The sequence below is a fragment of the Cinclus cinclus genome, unplaced genomic scaffold (genome assembly GCF_963662255.1).
Source record: "Cinclus cinclus unplaced genomic scaffold, bCinCin1.1 SCAFFOLD_32, whole genome shotgun sequence".
NCBI classification, from domain to species: domain Eukaryota; kingdom Metazoa; phylum Chordata; class Aves; order Passeriformes; family Cinclidae; genus Cinclus; species Cinclus cinclus.
The window spans coordinates 1,323,687-1,345,844 of record NW_026912098.1 but is presented as its reverse complement, the minus strand read 5'-3'; the positions used below and the strand labels follow the sequence as shown (position 1 = coordinate 1,345,844).

The window sequence follows — 22,158 nt, the reverse complement described above, 5'->3', positions numbered from 1 at the left end:
TCTCCCTGAGGGCAGCAGAAATGGTGAGATTTCAGATATCCAGAAATACCAGGAGAGATATGGGGGAAGTTTACAAATCTACTCTTAAATTCTTAAAATATAAATTGTGTCTAAGTGTGTGTTAGAGGAGAGGATGTCAGGGAAGTGGCTTTGATTTTGGTTACAGGTGTGTCCTCTATCTCTTCATTGTCTCTTTCTCCATGACAGAACCCAATGCCCAGAGTGCAGAAATGTCCAACAGCAGCTCCATCAGGCACTTCCTCCTGCTGGCATTGGCAGACACGCGGCAGCTGCAGCTCCTGCACTTCTGCCTCTTCCTGGGCATCTCCCTGGCTGCCCTCCTGGCCAACGGCCTCATCATCAGCGCCGTAGCCTGCGGCCACCACCTGCACACCCCCATGTTCTTCTTCCTGCTCAACCTGGCCCTCACTGACCTGGGCTCCATCTGCACCACTGTCCCCAAAGCCATGCACAATTCCCTCTGGCACACCAACAACATCTCCTACTCTGCATGTGCTGCTCAGGTGTTTTTCTTTTTGTTCTTCATTTCAGCAGTTTTCCCTCCTGACCATCATGTGCTCCGACCGCTACGTGTCCATCTGCAAACCCCTGCACTACGGGACCCTCCTGGGCAGCAGAGCTTGTGCCCACATGGCAGCAGCTGCCTGGGCCAGTGCCTTTCTCAATGCTCTGCTGCACACAGCCAATACATTTTCCCTGCCCCTGTGCCATGGCAATGCCCTGGGTCAGTTCTTCTGTGAAATCCCACAGATCCTCAAACTCTCCTGCTCACACTCCTACCTCAGGGAACTTGTTCTTCTTGCTGTTGTTGTCTGTTTAGCATCTGGGTGTTTTCTTTGGTGTTTTCTCCTATGTGCAGATCTTCAGGTTTCATGCTAAGGATCCCCTCTGAGCAGGGAAGGCACAAAGCCTTTTCCACCTGCCTTCCTCACCTGGCTGTGCTCTCCCTGTTCCTCAGCACTGGGACATTTGCTCACGTAAAGCCCCCTTCAATCTCATTCCCATCCCTGGATCTGTTCCTGTCAGATCTGTACTCGGTGGTGCCTCCAGCCCTGAACCCCCAAATCTACAGTCTGAGGAAACTGGAGCTCAAGGATGGTCTGAGAAAAATCATCGTTCATGCTTTCAGAAGCAAGAAACTCTCATTCTCCTTTCTAGCTCTTACGATGTTACTCATTAATGCCCACTCTGTGACCTGTGTATTTTTTTTTTCTTCTGGCACATGTAATGTATTTTTGTGTGTTTGTTAACAGGAAAACGTTTGTCTCTAACACTTTCATCTCAGTATTTGCATTTGTAGTGCAAATTTCAGACTATATAGTCCCAGAGCCTTATTATATATGTGGTTACACAAAATAAAGAAATCTGTATTGCCATGTTAGCTGTGACATCTTTCCTCCATGACTTGTTTGGAGCTACAGGGTCGGTGCCTCAAGGCAGAGCTGGGGAGAAAAAGGAACCCCAGTGCTCCTGAGTGACAGAGAGCCCCAAGGCTTCAGCTCCACAACCTCCTCGTTATGCAGCACACAGAGGGGGCACAGGGTGCAGGAGAGATGGCCGAGGGCTGGGCAGGGCTGGCAGGGCCAGAGGCACCCAGGCCTTTGTCCCCTGGGCTCGGGCAGGGCCTCTGCAGGCCCCACAGAAGGAACTTTCCTGGCAGGGGCCGCACTTTGCTTCTGCCTCGGCCCTCCCTGAGGAGGCTGGCAGGGCTTGCAGGCTGATGCCATTTGTCCTTGCTGCCCCTGCCATCCCACTGCCCCAGCAACAGCCCCGAGCCACCCGTGAGGGACAGGCCCTGCTGTCCCAGGCCTGGGCTCAGCCTTGGCCTTTCTGCTTCCTCCAGCCAGCCCAGGCCTTGCTCAGCATTGCAGTTCCCTGCTCACAGCCTTTGGCTCCTGCAATCCTGCCCTCAAGGATCTGCTCTCCCCAGGCCCTGGGGAGCCTTGGGCACTCCCTGCCCTCACTCATGGGGGCCACTGATGCTCCAAGGCACTTGCAGTTTTGCTGCTGACTCCTGCAGCAGCTTCTTCAACCTTCTCTCAGTGCCTCAGGCTCCTGCCATCAGCCCCAAATCCCCAAATCTGGGCATCATTAAAATACACAAAGGCCTTGGGAGCTCTTTGTCTTCCTTCCATTGTCCTCAAGTCTCCAGGGCTTGTGCAGCTGCTTGCAGTCACTTTGGAGTTGTGTTAAGGAGGGAGATTTCAAAGTGCACCTCATGATTTTTGGTTTTAATCCAGGGCATATTATTTTTATTTTTCAGCTCATTGCAGAGGAGATAGAAAAATGATAGATCACTCCCCAGGTGATGTCGATGCTGAATGTCTCCTTAGGAGATCTGGGCACAGAGAAGAATGATCCCTTTCAGGGCTGACCCTGTTTGGACAACCTGCTCCTCACCCCAACCTCACTGTGTCTGACATTGCTCATCTGGGACTGATATCCAGAAACATAAAAATTCCCTATAAATTTATTCTTATAATTACACTTTAATAAATAATAAAATTATAAATATTTTTTCTATATAAAAGGAAATATTATCTGTTTACCATTTAATAAATTTAAAATAATTAAATTTAATAAATGACGTTATTTTTCTATTTCTAAAAATATTATTTTTGTTGCCTAATTTTCATATTTATATTAAAATCTATACATTTTTAGCAACCAGAGATATTACTGGTCATGGGTTCTAAGTACCACAATTCCATTAATTATTGCCTCTTGTTTTCTCCCTCCTTATGCTAATTAATCTTTTTTTCAGTCCTCTTCTAATACTTTTTATCATTTTCACATTCAGAGTAAAAAAGGCCACTTGGGGATCCATGGAGACTTTTCTGGGGCACAGTTGGGGATGATTTGGGTCTGGGGAGGGAATTTAGAGAGAACTTGAGGGTCTGGAGGACACTTCAGGGAGCCGGGTGGGCACTGGGCAGGGCACTGAGGGATTCTGACGGACACCTCGGCGTCCGGGGCAGCTCTTGGGGGTCCAGGGGGGAAACTTGGAGGTCAGGGAGGGGAATGTGGAGCCCTTCGGGGTCCGGGCGGGCACTTGGGGGGCTCGAACGGGGCTCTCTAGGGCGGGGGGGATGATGGGAGTTGTAGGCGCGGGTAGAATACTGTTCAATGGAGCCGCGGAGCATCACGGGAGTTGAAGGCGCAGCTGCAATGTCTCTCTGTGGGGCGCGGTGCATGACGGGAGCTGTAGTCCCGGAAGTGTCTCGGACGGGGCATTTGGGGTCCGGGAAGGCTCCTGGGGGACACTTTTGAGTCCGAGCTGTGACTGGAGGTGCTCAGGGTGGAACGTGTACGGTTCGGGAGCATTTGGGGGGAGCTTGGGGAGGTCTAACGGGGCCCTTTAGGGCGCAGGATACGGCAGGAATTTTAAGCGGGAACCTGTGTTATGATGTGATGCGGAGCCGCGGGAGGTGACAGATGAATTCCTAGAAGTGATTGTAACGAGAATCTATGGGGCTGGGAGCACTCAGGGAATCCGGAGCCGCTTTTGGGGGATTCTGAGAGGATGGTGAGGGGGCACTTCGGGATCCTGGAGAGTGTGGGGGACGCTTATGGGACATGAGGGGAGGGGGCAGATAGCGGAGTTCTGTGGAGCGCGGGGCATGATGGACGTTGTAGTCCCAGCTCCAATGGGGCTCTATGGGGCCGCGGTGCATGATGGGAGTTAGAGGCAAAAAGGAAAGATGGCGCCGTCGCCAGGCACCGCCCCCAGTCTCCGATCCCCGGCGCTGATTGGCTGCGGGCAGTGATGGGCGGGGGCGGGAGCAGCCCATTGAACCCCTCCAGTCCCTCCCAGTACAGCCCAGTTCATCCCTAGGACAGTTCAATACAACCCCAGCACCTCTCCAGGCCCTCCCAATATACCTGAGTTCATTCCTACTCTCTCCCAGTTCTCCCCAGTGTCATCCCCACACTGTTCAGAGTGTCTCCAGTTTGTCCCAGTATACCCCAGTATCACTCAAAGTATTCAAACTTGGCTCCAGTATTGCCCTGTCTTAGTCCCGGTATGTGCCAGTGTGTCCCAGTGTGTTTCTGTGTCCGCCCACAGTCCATCCCAGTCCACCCAGATTCCCCCTCAGCATTCCCAATGTTCCCCAGTATGTCCCAGTCCTCCCCAGTACTTCCAAGGAAATTTGAGCTTCTCATGGTTTCCATGGCACCCAAACCCAGCAGTGGGGTCAGTGCAGTGTCCATGGCCACAGCCCCTGGCAGTGCCCAGTGCAGGTTGGGATGATGATCCACCCTCACAGCTGGCCCAGGGCAGCTCTGCAGTGGTTTTGGTGGCACCTTGGGCTGGCACACACCTGAGGAGTGTGTCTGTTTGCAGTGGGGGAAACTAGGAGTTTTGGATTGCTTCAAGAAAAAAGGGAAAACCCCTCTTTGCCAGACCTCCTGAGGAGTGACTAGGGATCGATATCGGTCACTGAATGCTGCAATCACCTCTGCTCTCTAGAGAACAGTAATAAAAGACACCATTTAAAATAGGAATATGGTTACGTTTCTTAGAAAATATTCTTGAAATATTTCTCCATAAGTAGAGTTGAAACTTTCCTCATTACTGCAGCAGACCAGTGGGAAATCAAGGCAGAGCTGTGGTTTGTTAGGAACCCTCTCAAGAACTCCGAGTCAGAATCAAAGTCCAAAGTTTCTTTTCCTTTTAATGGATCCCACTGAGGGACACAACTGAGAAAGTGTGCCCAGGTTGCATTCAGAGCAGGAAATTGGAGGCAGTGATGACAGGAGGGGACAAAGAGAAGCCAAGTCTTGGTGGCCTGGGGCACAGCAGGGTCTGTGCCACCAAGGGCTGTGAGCAGACACCTTGTCCTGAGCCACTGGGGCCTCCTGGCACAGCCCCAGCAAGGCTGGGCACTGTCAGCCCTTGTCCTGCCCTCAGCATCCCCCCACATGCCAGTGGCCTCAGGGATCTGCTGGGACCAGTCCCTGGGGAGCCTTGGTCAGGAATGGCCCTGAGGGCTCCTTCATGCTCCCAGGGACTGCAGGTTTTTCCATGGACTTTGGGTTTTGCTTTTGCCTTGGAGTCTCTGAGAACTTTGTGCAATCATGGCCTCCCATTTTCTGCTTTAATTAGTCTCTTGAGAGCCTTTGTCAGTAACAACACTCAGTGGGCCTCATGGGATCTTAAAGATACTTCAATTTTTGAGGTACTTTCCTTTGTCCTTTGTTCTTTAAGTCTGGGAGGTTTTTGTGCAATCATGGCCTCCAGTTCTCTCCTCCAAGGAGTCAAAGAGAATCCTGTGTTGGGGATGGACCTCAGTGGCACCCATTAATGCTTTGAGACACTTTGGGTTTTTCTTCTGACTCTCACTCTTGGAAAGATAACTGCAATCTCCTCTCAGGCCCTGAGGTTCAAGGGCTCAGCACCAAAAGCACCACGGGGCTCACTGGGATCAAAGAACTCCTGACAAACCACGGCTCTGCCTTGATTTCCCTCTGGTCTGTTGCAGTTCATCAAGAAGGTTTTCAAATCCACTTAGGGAGAAATATTTCAAAGAGCTTCTAAGAAATATCCATTCCTATTTTGAATGAATGGTTTTTAATACTGCTCTGTTTAGAGCAGAGTTGACTGCAGCACTCTGTGACTGATATTGATCCAGGGTCTCTCCTCAGGAGGTCTGGCCTGCTCTGAGGAGCTGTGACTTGAAGTCTGACCCAGTGTGGATAACCTTGCTCCATATTCCCCAACTCCATCCTGTCTGTCCTCCCTCATCTCGGACCAGCTTTGCTTGGAGAACTGGCTGCACTCAGACAGAGACAGGGTTTTCCTTTAATTTTTTAGAAGAATCTAGAATTCCTAACTTTCACCATTAAAAACAGGTTCACTCCTCAGGTGTGTGCCAGACCAAGGTGCCACCAAGGAGGTTCCCCTTCCCTAAGGCAGAACCCTGGAAAGAATGTTTGAGACCTTTGAATTCCTTGGTTCCTTGAGGCCTTCCAGTGTCAAAAAGGTCCCTTGGTTCCAGGAGGTTCATTGGTGTCACCATGGTCTGTCTCCTTGGTTCCATAAGGTTCATCGGTGTCACCATGGTCTCTCTTTTGTTCCATGAGGTTTATTGGTGTCACCATGGTCTATCTCCTTGGTTCCAAGAGGTTCATTGGTGTCACCATGGTCTCTCTCCTTGGTTCCAGGAGGTTCATTGGTGTCACCATGGTCTCTCTCCTTGGTTCCAGGAGCCATCACAATGTCACAACAGCCCCCTGGTTCCATGAGGTTCCTGCAGCAGGACTTCCCCTGTGGCACAGCAGAGCTCATCTGTTCTGTCCATCAGCTGGGCCATCACTCAGGGCATCTTCCCCCTCTCAGCAATTGCTGAGATAACCCAGGCTGGACATCTGTCCTGTGCTGAGTTCTCTGGTGCCAGGGAGGTGGAATTCCCAGCTGCCCATGAACATCCTGCCTTGAGAGCAGACTGAAGGGAGGGAGATAAGCCTTGAATTTCTGAGTGACACACACTTCACTGTACAAACTATAAAATATACACAAAACTTTCACCAAACAAAACTCTTCTGCATAGTCCCTGGAAACAGGTAGGGCTTCACTCCCAAATCTGGATGAATCTTTGTGGTTCCTTTTCTGGAAGCTGAGTGAAAGGGCTCCATGTGCACTCCCTCATCAGTTCAGTGGTAAGTTACATTGACTCCTGATCTCTGCTATTTCTTCACTGGCTGTAATAGAGGTAACTTTATTGTGCAGTGTCTTTGTAGTTCTGTTTATCCTGCGCACTACGTATGTTACTTAAAGTCTCTTGTCTGTTAATCTTGAGTCGATTCAAAATAAATATTTCATTTTATACTAGACATAATTTGCCATTCTAAAGAACTTGTGAGCAAAGGGAGTTTGGGGTTCAGGTATCCTGAAACAGAGCTACTGCCAGAAACCTGAGCATAAGGCAGGAGTTGTCTAAGTTTTCACTAAAGTTTTAACATATTTCATTTAAAACAATGAACAAGAAATTTTTTCCCATTTATTCTTTTCCTGTTTATAGATTGATCTGACCAGTCTCCAGTTTATATTGATCCCCAGCATCACCTCACGCACTCTGAACAGATATGAACAACAAGACCCTTTATGGCTGACAATCAGTCACACTCTGTCCCTACCCCCACCCCACCATTTCCCTCATCCAAGCCCTGGCACTCAGAGCAGCCCAGTGCAAATCTGAGCTTCCTCCAGTCCAGGCTGTGCCTGCAGCTTTCAGCTCCTTGGCACCAAGTCCCAGCTGCTTTCCTTGGAGAAGGAGCTGCCCCAGACACAGAGGGATGTTCATTTCAGGGTCAGCAAAGAGAAGCAAAGGCAGGCCCAGCTCCATGGCAAACACAAGTGCAGCCCAAGGAGTGCTGGGCAATGGAGCCACATGCAGGGGTGTCCCCAGGGCTCAGGACTGGGGCCAGGGCAGTTCAAGGTGTTCCTTGCTGATGTGGACCAGGCCATGGAGGGCACCCTGAGTCAGTGTCCAGGGGAGCCCAAGCTGGCTGGGAGTGTGGCTGTGCTGCAGGGCAGCAAGCTCTGCACAGGGATCTGGCCAGGCTGGAGCCATGGGCCCAGGACAATTGGATGAGCTTCAGCAAGGCCAAGGGCCGGCTCCTGCCCTGGGCTCACAACCACCCCAAATCCCTGGCCGTGCCCTGCCCCTGATCCCCACAGCCTGTCCTGTTTCCTTCATCCCTGCATTGCCAGGGACTTTGTGGGACAAGGGAGCTCTGCTGTGCCTATGGAGGGAGGTGCAAGAGCCACCAGTGCAGTGGGCACCACAGCTCATCAGATTTGTGTCCTTTGGGGCTCAGGAACTGCTGAGTCTCAGAGGCACAGAGGCAATGGGAGGGCCATAGAACCAACTGGTCTAGTGAAGAGACATCCTCAGACACGGCCATTTAAACAGGAGTGGTGGAAACACCCAAATGGAGAGGGACATGAAATAGACAGTATAGTGGTAACACAGGTAGAGGGGAACAGCAGGATTTCTTCTCCTGCCATCAGTATATATCCAGGAAAGTTCTGTTCTCTCCTGGTGGGAAAATTTTGACGTTTCTTCAAGTACTAAAATATACCACCTAATGGGATGTGTTCATGCACCTCGCAAGTTGCGGGTCCCCAACATCCCCACAGGGTTCCTGTCCCATAAACATCTGCTCTGGCCCATTCCAAAATTTGGGTTATCTTGGAGAATATTTTGTCGAGTCTGCAGAAACTGGGTCAGACCAAGTGATTCAAAGCTGGAATTGGTCTGAAACTGGAAATCCCAAAAGACAGAGACAGAGCATCATTTCAGAACCTGTCTGAGCCCATGGGAACAAAGGTTTTCCACATGTCCTGTCAGATCTCCCCTCTTTCCCCCTTTCCACCCATTGTCTTTTGTCTCCCCCCAGGCCCCCCGGTGAAGATCCTGGCTCTGTGTTCTCCATCAGCTCCTGGCTGGCACTGCCAGGCTGGGATGAGGAGCCCCTCAGCCTTCCCTGCTCCGGGCTGGACAAGCCCAGCTCCCTCAGCCTCTGCTCACAGCCAAAGGGCTCCAGCCCCACCTTGGAGGCCCTTCCCTCACCCTGCTCCAGCTGCCAGACATCTTTCCTGCCCTGGGCAACCCAAACCAGGCCCCAGTGCCCTGGATAATCCACGTCCTTGATGTCCTGGTCCCACAGCCCTGGGTGCTCCTGCCCTGCCTCGCTGCCAGGGCACACGGCTGCCTCCTGCCCAGCTCCTGCCCACCAGGAGTTTTCTGACAGGGCCTGGTGGATACAGGGAGGGCTGTGGATGTTGTCTACTTGAACTTTAGCCTTTGACAGCATATCCCACAGCATTCCCTGGAAAAGCTGAAGCCTGTGTCTTGGAGCGGTTCACCCCTCCCTGGGCTAAGAACTGGATGGACATCGGGGCCCAGAGAGTGGTGGGGAATGGTGCCACATGCAGCGTGTGTGCAGTGGTGTCCTGCAGGGATCAGTGTGGGCCCAGTCCTGTTTAACATCTTTATTGATGATGTGGAGAAGGGAGCACAGTGCACCATCAGCAAATGTGCAGATGGCACCAAGCTGGGTGTGAGTGTGGATGTGCTGGAGGGTAGGAGAGCTCTGCAGAGGGACCTGGACAGGCTGGATCCAGGGCACAAATCCAACAGGGTGAGGTTTAACAAGACCAAGAGCTGGGTCCCGCACCTTGACCACACCAACCCCTGCAGTGCTCCAGGCTGGGGACAGAGTGGCTGGAGAGGGGCCAGGCAGAAAGGGACCTGGGGGCAGTGATGGACAGCAGGGTGGACATGAGCCAGCAGTGTGCCCAGGTGGGCAATGGCACCTGGCCTGTGTTATAAGTGAGTTATTGGAATTGATAGAAATAAATTTGATTAGATTTAGTATAATTTATTTAATAAGTGGTAGTAAGTAAAAGAGTGTTGGGTGATTGGGGAATTTTTGTTTTATTAATGGTTCATGATTTTTTATTTGATAGTTTTGATTTATATATTTTTTAATTTTTTGTGTCATGTATCTTTTTTCTTGTGTTTTGTGTATATGTGGTGTGTTGTTAGGGTTTTTTTTTTGTTTTCTAGTCGTTGTGAAGATGAAGGCTTTTTATTATTTTGGTGTTTTGAGGAATTTTTATATATTTCTTATATAATTTTTAGGATTTTTAATTTTTTTTATTATATTGGATGGTTGTAGTTAGATTTCATGTTTGTAGTTAGGTTTTATATATGTAGTTAAATTTTGGGAAATGTATATTTTGGGCTTTTTGGTTGTTGTTAATTAGGTTTGGTGAATAAATATTGACTGTACTTCGTTTTATTATTTTTATTTTGTTTATTGAACTGTTGTAATTTTTGATGATCTAGAATTCGAGTTTTAGTTAAGATTGGGGGTTTTTTGTTGGTTTATATTTAGTTTGGGTGAGTATTAAATGGGTAGTTTTTAGGTGGATTTTTAGAATAGTAATTATTTTGTTAAGAATATATGGTTTAAATGATAATTTAAAATTAGTAATATTATTAGTTTGGTAAGAGATGATAAGAGGGTGGGGTATGGTTATGGGGAATGGTTAAACTATGATTTATATTAATTTTGTTGGGGGGTTTTTTGTGCTTTTTTTAATAATTTTTTTGTAGTTTTTTTATGGTATTTTGTGTAATTTTACTATGACTTGTATATATATAGTATTTTTTTTAAAGTAGTGTAAAGTTTTTTTTGCTGTAAAAATATTAATGGATGAGGAATGGTGTGGCCATCAGGAGCCAAGCTGCTGTGCCACCCCTGACCTGCCCCCACCTCTGCACACAGATATTGCTGCTGCAGCTCTAGAGAAGGGAGCAGAAGGAATCTTCAAAGAAAGGAGATCTCCAGAAAAAAAAATAAAAAATGGGAGATCCTTTAGTTAATTTAAAGCTACAGAGAACAGAGCCCGTCCTGGACAGAGTCTGGGGCCAGAGCAAAGGAGGAGAGACAAAAATATATCACAAATATGGGCATGATTTTGTGCACAAATTATTAGACTAAAAAGTAAAAACTTCTGGCAATGAAGGAAAAGAAAGAATTCTCAAAAATGATTTATATTACAAGTGACTAGGAGAAAATGGCAACTCACAGAAATTGGCAAAGTTCACAGTTTCTGAAACCTTCCAGTCATCAGTGTCCACAGTGCAGCCTTGAGCTCCTGGTTCCTCAGGCTGTAGATGAGGGGGTTCAGGGCTGGAGGCACCACTGAGTACAGAACTGACAGGGCCAGATCCAGAGATGGGGAGGAGATGGAGGGGGGCTTCAGGTAGGCAAAATCCCCAGTGCTAATAAACAGGGAAACCACGGCCAGGTGAGGGAGGCAGGTGGAAAAGGCTTTGTGCCTTCCCTGCTCAGAGGGGATCCTCAGCACAGCCCTGAAGATCTGCACATAGGAGAAAACAATGAACACAAAACAGCCAAATACCAAACAGACAACAACAGCAAGAAGCCCAAGTTCCCTGAGGTAGGAGTGTGAGCAGGAGAGTTTGAGGATCTGGGGGATTTCACAGAAGAACTGGTCCAGGGCATTGCCCTGGCACAGGGGCAGGGAAAATGTATTGGCTGTGTGCAGCAGGGCATTGAGAAAGGCACTGGCCCAGGCAGCTGCTGCCATGTGGGCACAAGCTCTGCTGCCCAGGAGGGTCCCGTAGTGCAGGGGTTTGCAGATGGACACGTAGCGGTCGTGGCACATGATGGTCAGGAGGGAAATCTCTGCTGACATGAAGAACGCATAGAAAAACACCTGAGCAGCACATGCAGAGTAGGAGATGTTGTTGGTGTGCCAGAGGGAATTGTGCATGGCTTTGGGGACAGTGGTGCAGATGGAGCCCAGGTCAGTGAGGGCCAGGTTGAGCAGGAAGAAGAACATGGGGGTGTGCAGGTGGTGGCCGCAGGCTACGGCGCTGATGATGAGGCCGTTGGCCAGGAGGGCAGCCAGGGAGATGCCCAGGAAGAGGCAGAAGTGCAGGAGCTGCAGCTGCCGCGTGTCTGCCAATGCCAGCAGGAGGAAGTGCCTGATGGAGCTGCTGTTGGACATTTGCTGTGTCTTGACATGGGGATCTGTAAGAACAGTAATAATGGAATAGTTTGGTTTGGAGATGACTTGAAATATCCCAGCCCAGCTTGGTGTCACTTTCCCCCCACTGCCTGCCCAGGGCTCTGCTGCCTGGAGCTCTCCCTGCCAGCTGCTGCTTCCCTGTGCCCAGGGCTGGGCCCTGCCAGTGCTGCCAGAGCCCAGCCCAGCCCTGGGGGCTCAGCTCTGCCCTGCAGACCCCTCCCAGCACAGGGCACTGCCAGGGCCAGCTCTGCCTCTGCAGCCTCTGATGGCAAAGTCAGAGCAACCCTGAGGAGGTTGGAAAAGCTACACTGATGCTGCCTGTAAGGGACCCTGTGCTGATTTCTTTCTTTGCCTGGTTTATTCAGACCTGAGAGAAATTATTTTTATTGTCCTCAATCAGAGCATAGATATGAATATCAATGTTCAATTTTGCATCCAGCAAACCTGAGCAGTAGATTATAAAATCAGAATTTTCTCTTTTATGCAGCCCCTGACTTGCTTTGCTCCCTGTATAATCTATTTGGAAATGTTCTGTAGTTAAATGTCGTGCTGGGAGCAGTCCTGATCAATGCACCATCCTCACCACACAAGGAGAACACTTCCAAGTCTCACCAGCTGTCTCCCTCCACCCAGACCTTGTCCCCCAGTGCTGGCAGCAGCTCCCAGGGCTGGCTGAGAGCTGTCCCTGGCAGGCAGCAGAGTCCCTGCCCAGCACAGCACCCTGGGCTGCAGGACCCTGCTCTGCAGGACAGCCCTGGGCACCCCTGGCTGCTCTACAGGAGAGAGAATCAGAGAATGTACTCACAGAGTCTGTAGGCATTGGGATGTTCCAGCTTTAGGAGATCCCTGCAGGAGCTGCAGCTGCATTGTCCTGCAGCCAGAGGCTTCCTGTGTCCCGGGCTGGGAGTGATTCTGCCCCAGGCACTTGTGAGCATCTTCCCAGCCCTGACTGATTGAAGATCTCTGTGCTGTGCCTGGGCTGGCTGCAGGCCATGCCCTCAGCCCTGCTGGGCTGGGAGAAGAGCTGCAAATCAGCAGAAAGGTCTTTTTGAAGCTTTTCATGGTTGCCAAGAGCTGCCTCTGTGTCCTTGGAGCCCAGCCCAGCTCTCTAGCAGAGACACAGCACAAGGACTTTAATGACCCTCTTGAGGCTTGGATGCTGTTTACATCAGACACGGTCCCCCATACTGTGCTTAAAATCTTCACAAAAACTCAAAGTCATATTCAAACTGCAAAGTTTCTTCAAGTTTTAATAGATTCCAGTAAGGAACACAACTGAGTAAGTGTCCCAGGTTCCAGGTACAGCAGAACACTGGTGGCAGTGATGACAGGTGGGGACAAACAAGGGAAAGGTGTCTGTGATGCTGAGCAAACCTGGATGTGTCTCAGCAATGCCAAGGGCCAAGGGCTGAGCCCCAGCCCCTGGCAAGGCAGATCCTGTCCCTCCCTCCTTGCTCAGGGCTCTTCCCGGGGCACTGGGCTCTGGGGATGTGCAATGCCAAGGGCAGCACCATGGGGCGGCCCCTGCCAGGCTGCTGAGCAGGGACAAGGAGGCAATGAGGCCCCAGCACAGCAAGGCTCACTTGTCCCCTGCTGGCCAAGGGCCCAGGGCCAGCAGCCATGGCCAAAGTGCTGCAGCACTTGGCTCTGGCAGGGCCTTTCAGCTGCTGCCCATCCCTGTGCCCTCTGCAGCCCAGGCTGTCCTACGGTGTCCATGCCCTGCCCCTCTGTCCCTGCAGGCTGTCCTCATCCCCCGGCTGCCCCACCTGGCTGGCCCCTTCCGTTGCTGACAGCTCTGCGTCCTGCCTGCCTCTGCCTGCACACACAAAGCCTTGGGCTGCTCCAGACTCCTTCTGGATGCCAGGTTTCACCACAGCCCTGCCCTGCGAGTGAAATTTCTTTAACCTTGGGTCCAGTCTGGAGCATCCCATCTGCTCTTGGCATCAATTCTTTCTTTTTTTCTCAGGCTGTTTTCAACTATGTCCAAAGGATCCCCTATCTATGAAACCTCCCTTCGCTCCCTCCCTGGGCTCTCTTTGTCCCCAATCTCCACTCCACTGAACACAGAGCTCCTTTGTCCTTATACATTGGCTTCCTCCAAACCCAAACTTCTGAGATTCACAGAATTCACAGAATTCAGCGATTTCACAGATTGACTAGTTTGGAAGAGACCTTCAAGAACATCAAGTCCAACCCATGTCCTAACACCTCAACTTAACTATGGCCCAAATTGCCACATCCAGTCTTTGTTTTAACACATCCATGGATGGTGACTCCACCACCTCACTGGGCAGGTCATTCCAGTACTTTTATCACTCTTTCCTTGAAAAACTTTTTTCCTCATATCCAACCCAATTGTTCCCTTTAAACAATTTGACACTGTGTCCTCTCATTCCGTTTAGTGCTGCCTACTGATCTCTGGACCATCTCCAAGGTGTTGGCAAATGAAAACATTCTGCTCAAAGTCTGAGGAAATCACCAGAGAACAAGGCAGTCAGACCTGTCTGTCCTGGCTACTTTTGTCTGGGCCCAGTTCATGGACAGGTGCAATTTTGGAGGTGGAATCCCAGATTTGGGCATTGGCAGCTTGGTAAGGAGGGCAGTTCTTTCCCACTGGAAGGAAAGCACTGAGTCCCAGTGTGTGGTGGTAGATGGGAGACAGCCCTCAGGAGGCCAAGGCCAGCCTGAGCTGTCTGTCCTGGCAGATTTTGGCTGGGAGCAACCCTTGTATATGGAGAACTTTTTACAATGAGGTCCAATTCCAGCCTTGCGCACCTGCAAAGGTGGATGGCTCTTTTGCTTAGAAAGGAAAGCCCAGAGCCCCAGTGTTCCAGGGGCTGATGAGAGGCAGCCCATGACATGCCAGGATCAGCCAGACCTGTCAGGTGGCCCCAGGAGGCCAAGGCCAGCCAGAGATCTTCCATGTCCCCTTGGTTCCATGGGACCCCACAGTGTCACAGTGGTCTCCACGATTCCATGGGGCCTTGCAATGCCACAATGTTCTCCATGGATCCACGGTGCCCTGCAGGATCACAGTTCCCCTTTGGCTGCACGAGGCCCTGTAATGCAACAATGGCCTCTTGGTTCCACACAGCCCTGCTGCTTCACACCAGCCCCTTGGCACCATGCAGCCCAGCAGTGCCTCAGTGATGAACTTGGTGCCACGGGGTCCCAAAGGTGTCACCACCATCTCCATAGGAAGGAAACAGCTGACCCCCCGTGTTGCAGAGGCAGATGTGGGGCAGTCACCAGAGGCCAAGCACAGCCAGACCTGTTGCTATTTGCAGATTCTGTCTGGGAGTAATCCCCAGATATACGGAATTTTAGAGGTGGAATACCAATTTCAGACATGGAAATTTGGAGGACAAGGACAGTTCTTTTCTGTAGGAAGAAAAGCACAGAACACCAGTGTTTCAGGAGCAGATGAAAGGCAGCCACCAGAGACCAAGGGCAGCCAGAGCTCTCTGTTCTGGCAGCTTTCACTTGGGAGCAATCCTTGAATGTATGGAGTTTTGGAGCTGGAATCCCAATTGTGGCCATGGGCGTGTGGTCGAGATGGATGTTTTCTTCCATAGGAAAGAAAAGTGCAAAGCCCAAGTGCTTTGGAAGAAGATGAGAGGTGGCCACCCTTAGGCCAAGCCAGCCAGACCTGTCTCTCCTGGCACCTTTCATCTGGGGGAAATCCTTGGCCACAGGGATTTTTAGAGATAGAATCTCAATTTTGGTTGTGCCTGAATGGAAGAAGAGTTCTTTTCCTTAGGAAAGAAAAAATGGAGCCCCAGTGTTTCAAAAGGCAGATGAGAGCCAGCCCTCAGGAAGCCAAGGCCAGCCAGACCTGTCAGTCATGGCAGCTTTTGTCTGGGAGCTGTTCTTGGATATAGGGAATTCTGGAGGTGGATTCCCAAATTTTGGCCATGGGTGCCTGGAGGTGAAAGTTGCTTTTTTCCTGTGGGAAAGGAAGACACATGTAGCTACAAGGTCTTTCAGAGCTAAAGAGTCCAATAGAGAATTAACACCTGTATCATTGATGCTTTTAACCCAATAACTAAATTCCCATGTCCCTTAGGGTGACACTGAATGATCAACCAGAAACTGCTACCTGAAACCCATGAAGAAGGAGGAAGAAGAAGGGAGGTAAAAACTGAAAGAGACAACACCAAAAATCCTCCATTTTGTCTCATACCTATTGCTGTATTATAAAACCCTCCAATTTAAAACCCATCACCATGGGAAAGCACACACTTCTATTTCACTGCACACTCGTCATTTGAACTTCATCACTCCTATCTAGAAGCCATCTCCAAGGAAGGCCTCAGGTCAAAAGCAGTGCTCTCCAGTGGGTCAGTGCCTGCCAGCACAGAAACCTCAAAAACCCCAGGTTTCTGGGATCCAACAGTGCCTCTCTTTTTATTCTCTACAAACCAGGACTACGCAATTCACCTAACACATGTTCATTTCCTAACCCTGCTTGTCCCAGCTTTGTATTAAAATTAGCTCCACACCTTTGTGGGACTGAGCACTGCTCCTTGTTGGTCACTCTGGTGTTTTCTGGGGGTCCTTGGGATGAAGTAAACAGTCTTCCTCTCCGTTGAACTTTTCACCTTGTCTGCTTGTGCATGCTCTTTTTAGTCCTTTGATCATCTTCTGGACTTTGATACCAGTTTTCCTGCTTCGGGGCTCTGAAAAGCCCCTTTGTCCTGTGGTCCTTGCATCCTGTTTGTGCATTCTAGCTCTTTATCTCATCTTGTAACTTTGCTCTCCTCCTGTTCTTGTACGCACAGTAAATGTTTAGGAATTCCATATGGTTTTATCAGCCCCCTTTTACTCAAAGCATTTCTTGATGCTCGATTCTTAATTCTCAATTTCTCTGTCTCAGTCCCCCCTTTCCTAGAAAATTAGCAAATTCTTTTACTTAATCATATCGATACCTTTTCCTTTTTCCAGTTTACCTCCACAGCTCTCTCTTCTCGGCGTGTATCCCTCATTGCATCTCCATGTATTGCCCCTAAGGAAGTCAGTGCTGCTCTCCACTTTAACATCCTCCAATTCCAAACAAGTATTCCAATAGACAGCACCAGACTCACATCTGCTAATGTCAGTATGACAATGAGAGGGTGGTGAAGTGTGTTCAAAATCCCAGCTGTAGTTGGTGACCATCCAAAGAGTGCATTGCACTGTGATGATTTGTGTCCTTGTTCACTCTTTGTAACACTTTGCTTATCTCTTTTATATCATTCTAGACTGTAACCAGAATCCTTTGCCCATTTTCTGAATCTCTGTCGGCATTTTTGTCAAGTCTTGGTGTTTCATTACTAATGAAATGAACCTTCCTAATGCAATGTTCATTCCAGTGGGTCTAGGTGATAATTTATGATACATTGTGTAGTTAGATCTCATCAACTGGTGGGATGTGACTGGTGCCAAGTATCAAAAGGCATACCTGACATTCCTGATAAAAATTTCAAATATAAATATTAGAATGGTTCTTAGTAGGTAAGATTCCATTGTTATCATCTATTTCCACAGAAGCACAAGCGGCACAGCCTAGACCAATATATACAAGTACAGTCTTTTGACTAGATTTCTGCAAGTTAAATTACTGAATGTTCTCAACTGCAATGTACTCATTTTGCTTGAGTAAGTTTAAGTTTCAGTTCATTGTCACCTGCTATGACTTTCCATGGGGTTCTGTAGCCTTTTTCACTAGGGAATGGTGAATCCAGGCACTCTGTTCCTTGATCTTCACTGCAGGGAAGGCAGTAAGGAGCACCTGGAATGGACCCTCCCACTGTGGCTCCAGAGTTTTCTCTGTAAGAAAATTACCGTGGCTGGAACTCCGAAGTGTGCTATTATCTCTTGTAACAAAGGGTGGTAAGTTATGGGGAATGGTTAAACTATGATTTATATTAATTTTGTTGGGGGTTTTTGTGTTTTGGTTGTTTTAAATTTTTTATTGTAGTTTTGTTATGGTATTTTGTGTAATTTTGGTATGATTTGTATATATATATATAGTATTTTTTTTAAGAGTAGTGTAAAGTTTTTTTTGCTGTAAAAATATTAATGGATGAGGAATGGTTTGGCCATCAGGAGCCAAGCTGCTGTGCCACCCCTGACCTGCCCCCACCTCTGCACACAGATATTGCTGCTCCAGCTCTAGAGAAGGGAGCAGAAGGACTCTCCAAAGAAATGAGAACTCCAGTAAAAACAGTTTTGGGAGATCCTTTAGTTCATTTAAAGCTACAGAGAACAGAGCCCATCCTGGACAGAGTCTGGGCCAGAGCAAAGGAGGAGAGACAAAAAAATATCACAAATATGGGCATGATTTTGTGCAAAATTATTAGCCTAAAACAAATGTAAAATCTTCCGGCAATGAAGGAAAAGAAAGAATTCTCAAAAATGACTCATATTACAAGTGACAAGGAGAAATTGGAAACTTGCACAAATTGGAAAGCTTCACTGCTTCTGAAACCATCCAGTCATCAGTGTCCACAGTGCAGCCTTGAGCTCCTGGTTCCTCAGGCTGTAGATGAGGGGGTTCAGGACTGGAGGAACCACTGAGTAGAGAACTGACAGGGCCAGATCCAGGGATGGGGAGGAGATGGAGGGGGGCTTCAGGTAGGCAAAAAAGGCAGTGCTGAGGAATAGGGAGAGCACAGCCAGGTGAGGGAGGCAGGTGGAAAAGGCTTTGTGCCTTCCCTGCTCAGAGGGGATCCTCAGCACAGCCCTGAAGATCTGCACATAGGAGAAAACAGTGAACACAAAACATCCAGAACCTAAACAGGCACTAACAGCAAGAAGCCCAAGTTCCCTGAGGTAGGAGTGTGAGCAGGAGAGTTTGAGGATCTGGGGGATTTCACAAAAGAACTGACCCAGGGCATTGCCATGGCACAGGGGCAGGGAAAATGTATTGGCTGTGTGCAGCAGAGCATTGAGAAAGGCACTGGCCCAGGCAGCTGCTGCCATGTGGGCACAAGCTCTGCTGCCCAGGAGGGTCCCGTAGTGCAGGGGTTTGCAGATGGACACGTAGCGGTCGTAGCACATGATGGTCAGGAGGGAAAACTCTGCTGAGATGAAGAACATAAAGAAAAACACCTGAGCAGCACATGCAGAGTAGGAGATGTTGTTGGTGTGCCAGAGGGAATTGTGCATGGCTTTGGGGACAGTGGTGCAGATGGAGCCCAGGTCAGTGAGGGCCAGGTTGAGCAGGAAGAAGAACATGGGGGTGTGCAGGTGGTGGCCGCAGGCTACGGCGCTGATGATGAGGCCATTGGCCAGGAGGGCAGCCAGGGAGATGCCCAGGAAGAGGCAGAAGTGCAGGAGCTGCAGCTGCCGCGTGTCTGCCAATGCCAGCAGGAGGAAGTGCCTGATGGAGCTGCTGTTGGACATTTGCTGTGTCTTGACATGGGGATCTGTAAAAAAAAAATAAAAAGAAATCATGGAATAGTTCAATTTTGGGAGGACTTGAAATATCCCAGCCCAGCTTGGTGTCACTTTCCCCCCACTGCCTGCCCAGGGCTCTGCTGCCTGGAGCTCTCCCTGCCAGCTGCTGCTTCCCTGTGCCCAGGGCTGGGCCCTGCCAGTGCTGCCAGAGCCCAGCCCAGCCCTGGGGGCTCAGCTCTGCCCTGCAGACCCCTCCCAGCACAGGGCACTGCCAGGGCCAGCTCTGCCTCTGCAGGCTCTGATGGCAAAGTCAGAGCAACCCTGAGGAGGCTGGAAAAGCTACACTGATGCTGCCTGTAAGGGGCCCTGTGCTGATTTCTTTCTTTGCCTGGTTTATTCAGAAATGAGAGAAATTGTTTTTATTGTCCTCAACCAGAGCATAGATATGAATATCAATGTTCAATTTTGCATCCAGGCAAACCTGAGCAGTAGATTATAAAATCAGAATTTTCCCTTTAATGCGGTCCCTGCCTCACTTTGCTCCCTGTGTAATGCAGCTGGAAATGTTCTGGAGTTAAATGTCGTGCTGGGATCAGTCCTGATCAATGCACCATCCTCACCACACAAGGAGAACACTTCCAAGTCTCACCAGCTGTCTCCCTCCACCCAGACCTTTCCCCCAGTGCTGTCAGCAGCTCCCAGGGCTGGCTGAGAGCTGTCCCTGGCAGGCAGCAGAGTCCCTGCCCAGCACAGCACCCTGGGCTGCAGGACCCTGCTCTGCAGGACAGCCCTGGGCACCCCTGGCTGCTCTACAGGAGAGAGAATCAGAGAATGTACTCACAGAGTCTGTGGGCATTGGGATGTTCCAGCTTTAGGAGATCCCTGCAGGAGCTGCAGCTGCATTGTCCTGCAGCCAGAGGCTTCCTGTGCCCAGGGCTGGGAGTGATTCTGCCCCAGGCACTTGTGAGCATCTTCCCAGCCCTGACTGATTGAAGCTCTCTGTGCCTCTGTGCTGTGCCTGGGGTGGCTGCAGGCAGTGCCCTCAGCCCTGCTGTGCTGGGAGAAGAGCTGCTCATCAAGAGAAATGGGTTTATGAAGCTCTTCTTCATTGCCAGGACTGTTCTCTGTGCCAGGATCCCATCCCACCCCACCAGCACAGACACAGCACAAGGACTTTAATGAATCTCTCTGGGATTTTGTGCTGAGGGCCTGAACATCAGTCCCTGAGAGAGAGGTGGAGAAACCTCTCAAGAACTCCAAGTAAGAATAGAAGTCCAAAGTTTCTTAAAAGTTTTAATGGGTCCCACTGAGGGACACAACTGAGAAAGTATGCCCAGGTTGCAGTCAGAGCAGGAAATTGGAGGCAGTGATGACAGGAGGGGACAAAGAGAAGCCAAGTCTTGGTGGCCTGGGGCACAGCAGGGTCTGTGCCACCAAGGGCTGTGAGCAGACACCTTGTCCTGAGCCACTGGGGCTTCCTGGCACAGCCCCAGCAAGGCTGGGCACTGTCAGCCCTTGTCCTGCCCTCAGCATCCCCCCACATGCCAGTGGCCTCAGGGATCTGCTGGGACCAGTCCCTGGGGAGCTTTGGTCAGGAATGGCCCTGGGGGCTCCTTCATGCTCCCAGGGACTGCAGGTTTTTCCATGGACTTTGGGTTTTGCTTTTGCCTTGGAGTCTCTGAGCGCTTTGTGCAATCATGGCCTCCCATTCTCTGCTTTAATTAGTCTCTTGAGAGGGCTCCTCAGTAACAACACTCAGTTGGGCTAATTGGATCTTCAAGTTACTTCAGTTTTTTCGGGTATTTTCCTTTGTCCTTTCTTCTCTTAATCTCTGAGACATTGTTTGGTGCAATCCTGGCCTCCCATTCTCTCCTCCAAGGAGTCCAAGCTGAGCCTGTGTTAGGGATGGACCTCAGTGGGACCCATTAATGCTTTGAGACACTTTGGGGTTTTCCAGACCTTGAGATTAGTTGTCACTGGTTTAAGGTTTTGGATTTATCACGTATCACTGGAAGTCTTGCACCCCTCGCCCTGTTTGCCAGTTCTGGATCTGTTTATCACAAACCTGTCTGCCTCTCCTCCCAGTTTTGCAAGCACAGTAAATGTCAGGCATTCCTCATTGTCTTGGTTAACTAGTTTTGATGAGCTATTCCTTACTCATCAGTTCCCCGTCTCTTTCCCCCTCCCCTTTTCTGGAAAATTTTAAGTAAATTCTTTTACTTAATACAAGGATTCTCTTGCTTGCCAAATGTTACGATGGGTGTCTCTGAGTGCCTTTCTGTGCACCTTTGACAATGTTGTTAAAATTGCTATATGTTTCAACTTTCTCCAACTCCAAACACTTATCATAATGGATACTACAAACCTGATACCAACTAGTATCAATATTACAGTTATTGGGTGTAGCAGTGTGTTTAAAATTCCACTTGCAATTGTTGACCATGCAAAGAGTGAATCCCACCAGTGATGACTTGTGTCCTGTGTCAGACTCTGTACAATTTTGAGTATCCTTTTTGTGTCATGCTAGACAGTAACTAGAGCTTTTTGTCCATGTTCTCAGGTCTCCTTCAAGGTTTTAGCCAGGTCTTGATGTTTGGTTAATTGTCTTACCATTGTAAGGTCCATTCCAATAAGTGTAGGTAATAATTTGTGATACATTGTGTAATTAGATCTTATCAGCTGGTAGGATCCAATGGTGCAAAATATGAGAAGTCACATCCAACAATCTTAGCAAAATGACAAATATGAAAATTGGAGTGATTCTTATCAGACAAAATTGCATAATTGCTGTTATCTATTTCTGTAAAAGCACAAGCAGTTCTTAGGCATACACAGCCTTGGTCAATATATACAGGCACAGTCTTTTGACTCGGATTTGGATGAATGTCAGAGTGACAGACTCCTTGTTCAGTGTCCAGACATATATTTTGGGCATCAATTGTATTACCCTCGCAAATAAATCCTCGCTGTTCTCGGGTGATGCAGGATTCTAGGTTTGCAGTTTGCCATTTCTCATTCGGTTTTTGGGCCCCCATTCTATGTTCTGAGGGGTGGAGCACTGTCCCCTCATGGTTTAATCCTAGTGCAATAATGGGGTGAGTGACATGAATCGTGCCATTACGGAGAGTGAGAACAAAGGCAGTGTCCACATCATCAATGGGATCATAGGTGGAATTCACCAGGGT

At 49.3% G+C, this 22,158-nt stretch overlaps 2 protein-coding genes across 2 annotated transcripts; both read right to left on the bottom strand.

Moving 5' to 3' along the window:
• Positions 1-10,639: 10,639 nt before the first annotated feature.
• Positions 10,640-11,596, bottom strand: LOC134057277 (olfactory receptor 14A16-like). Its single transcript, XM_062514271.1, has one exon. The coding sequence runs from the start codon at positions 11,570-11,572 to the stop codon at positions 10,640-10,642; it is 933 nt and encodes a 310-aa protein (XP_062370255.1). The 5' UTR covers positions 11,573-11,596.
• A 6,450-nt stretch (positions 11,597-18,046) lies between these two features.
• On the bottom strand, positions 18,047-18,982 carry LOC134057387 (olfactory receptor 14A16-like). Its single transcript, XM_062514376.1, has one exon. The coding sequence runs from the start codon at positions 18,977-18,979 to the stop codon at positions 18,047-18,049; it is 933 nt and encodes a 310-aa protein (XP_062370360.1). The 5' UTR covers positions 18,980-18,982.
• Between the last annotated feature and the right edge of the window lie 3,176 nt (positions 18,983-22,158).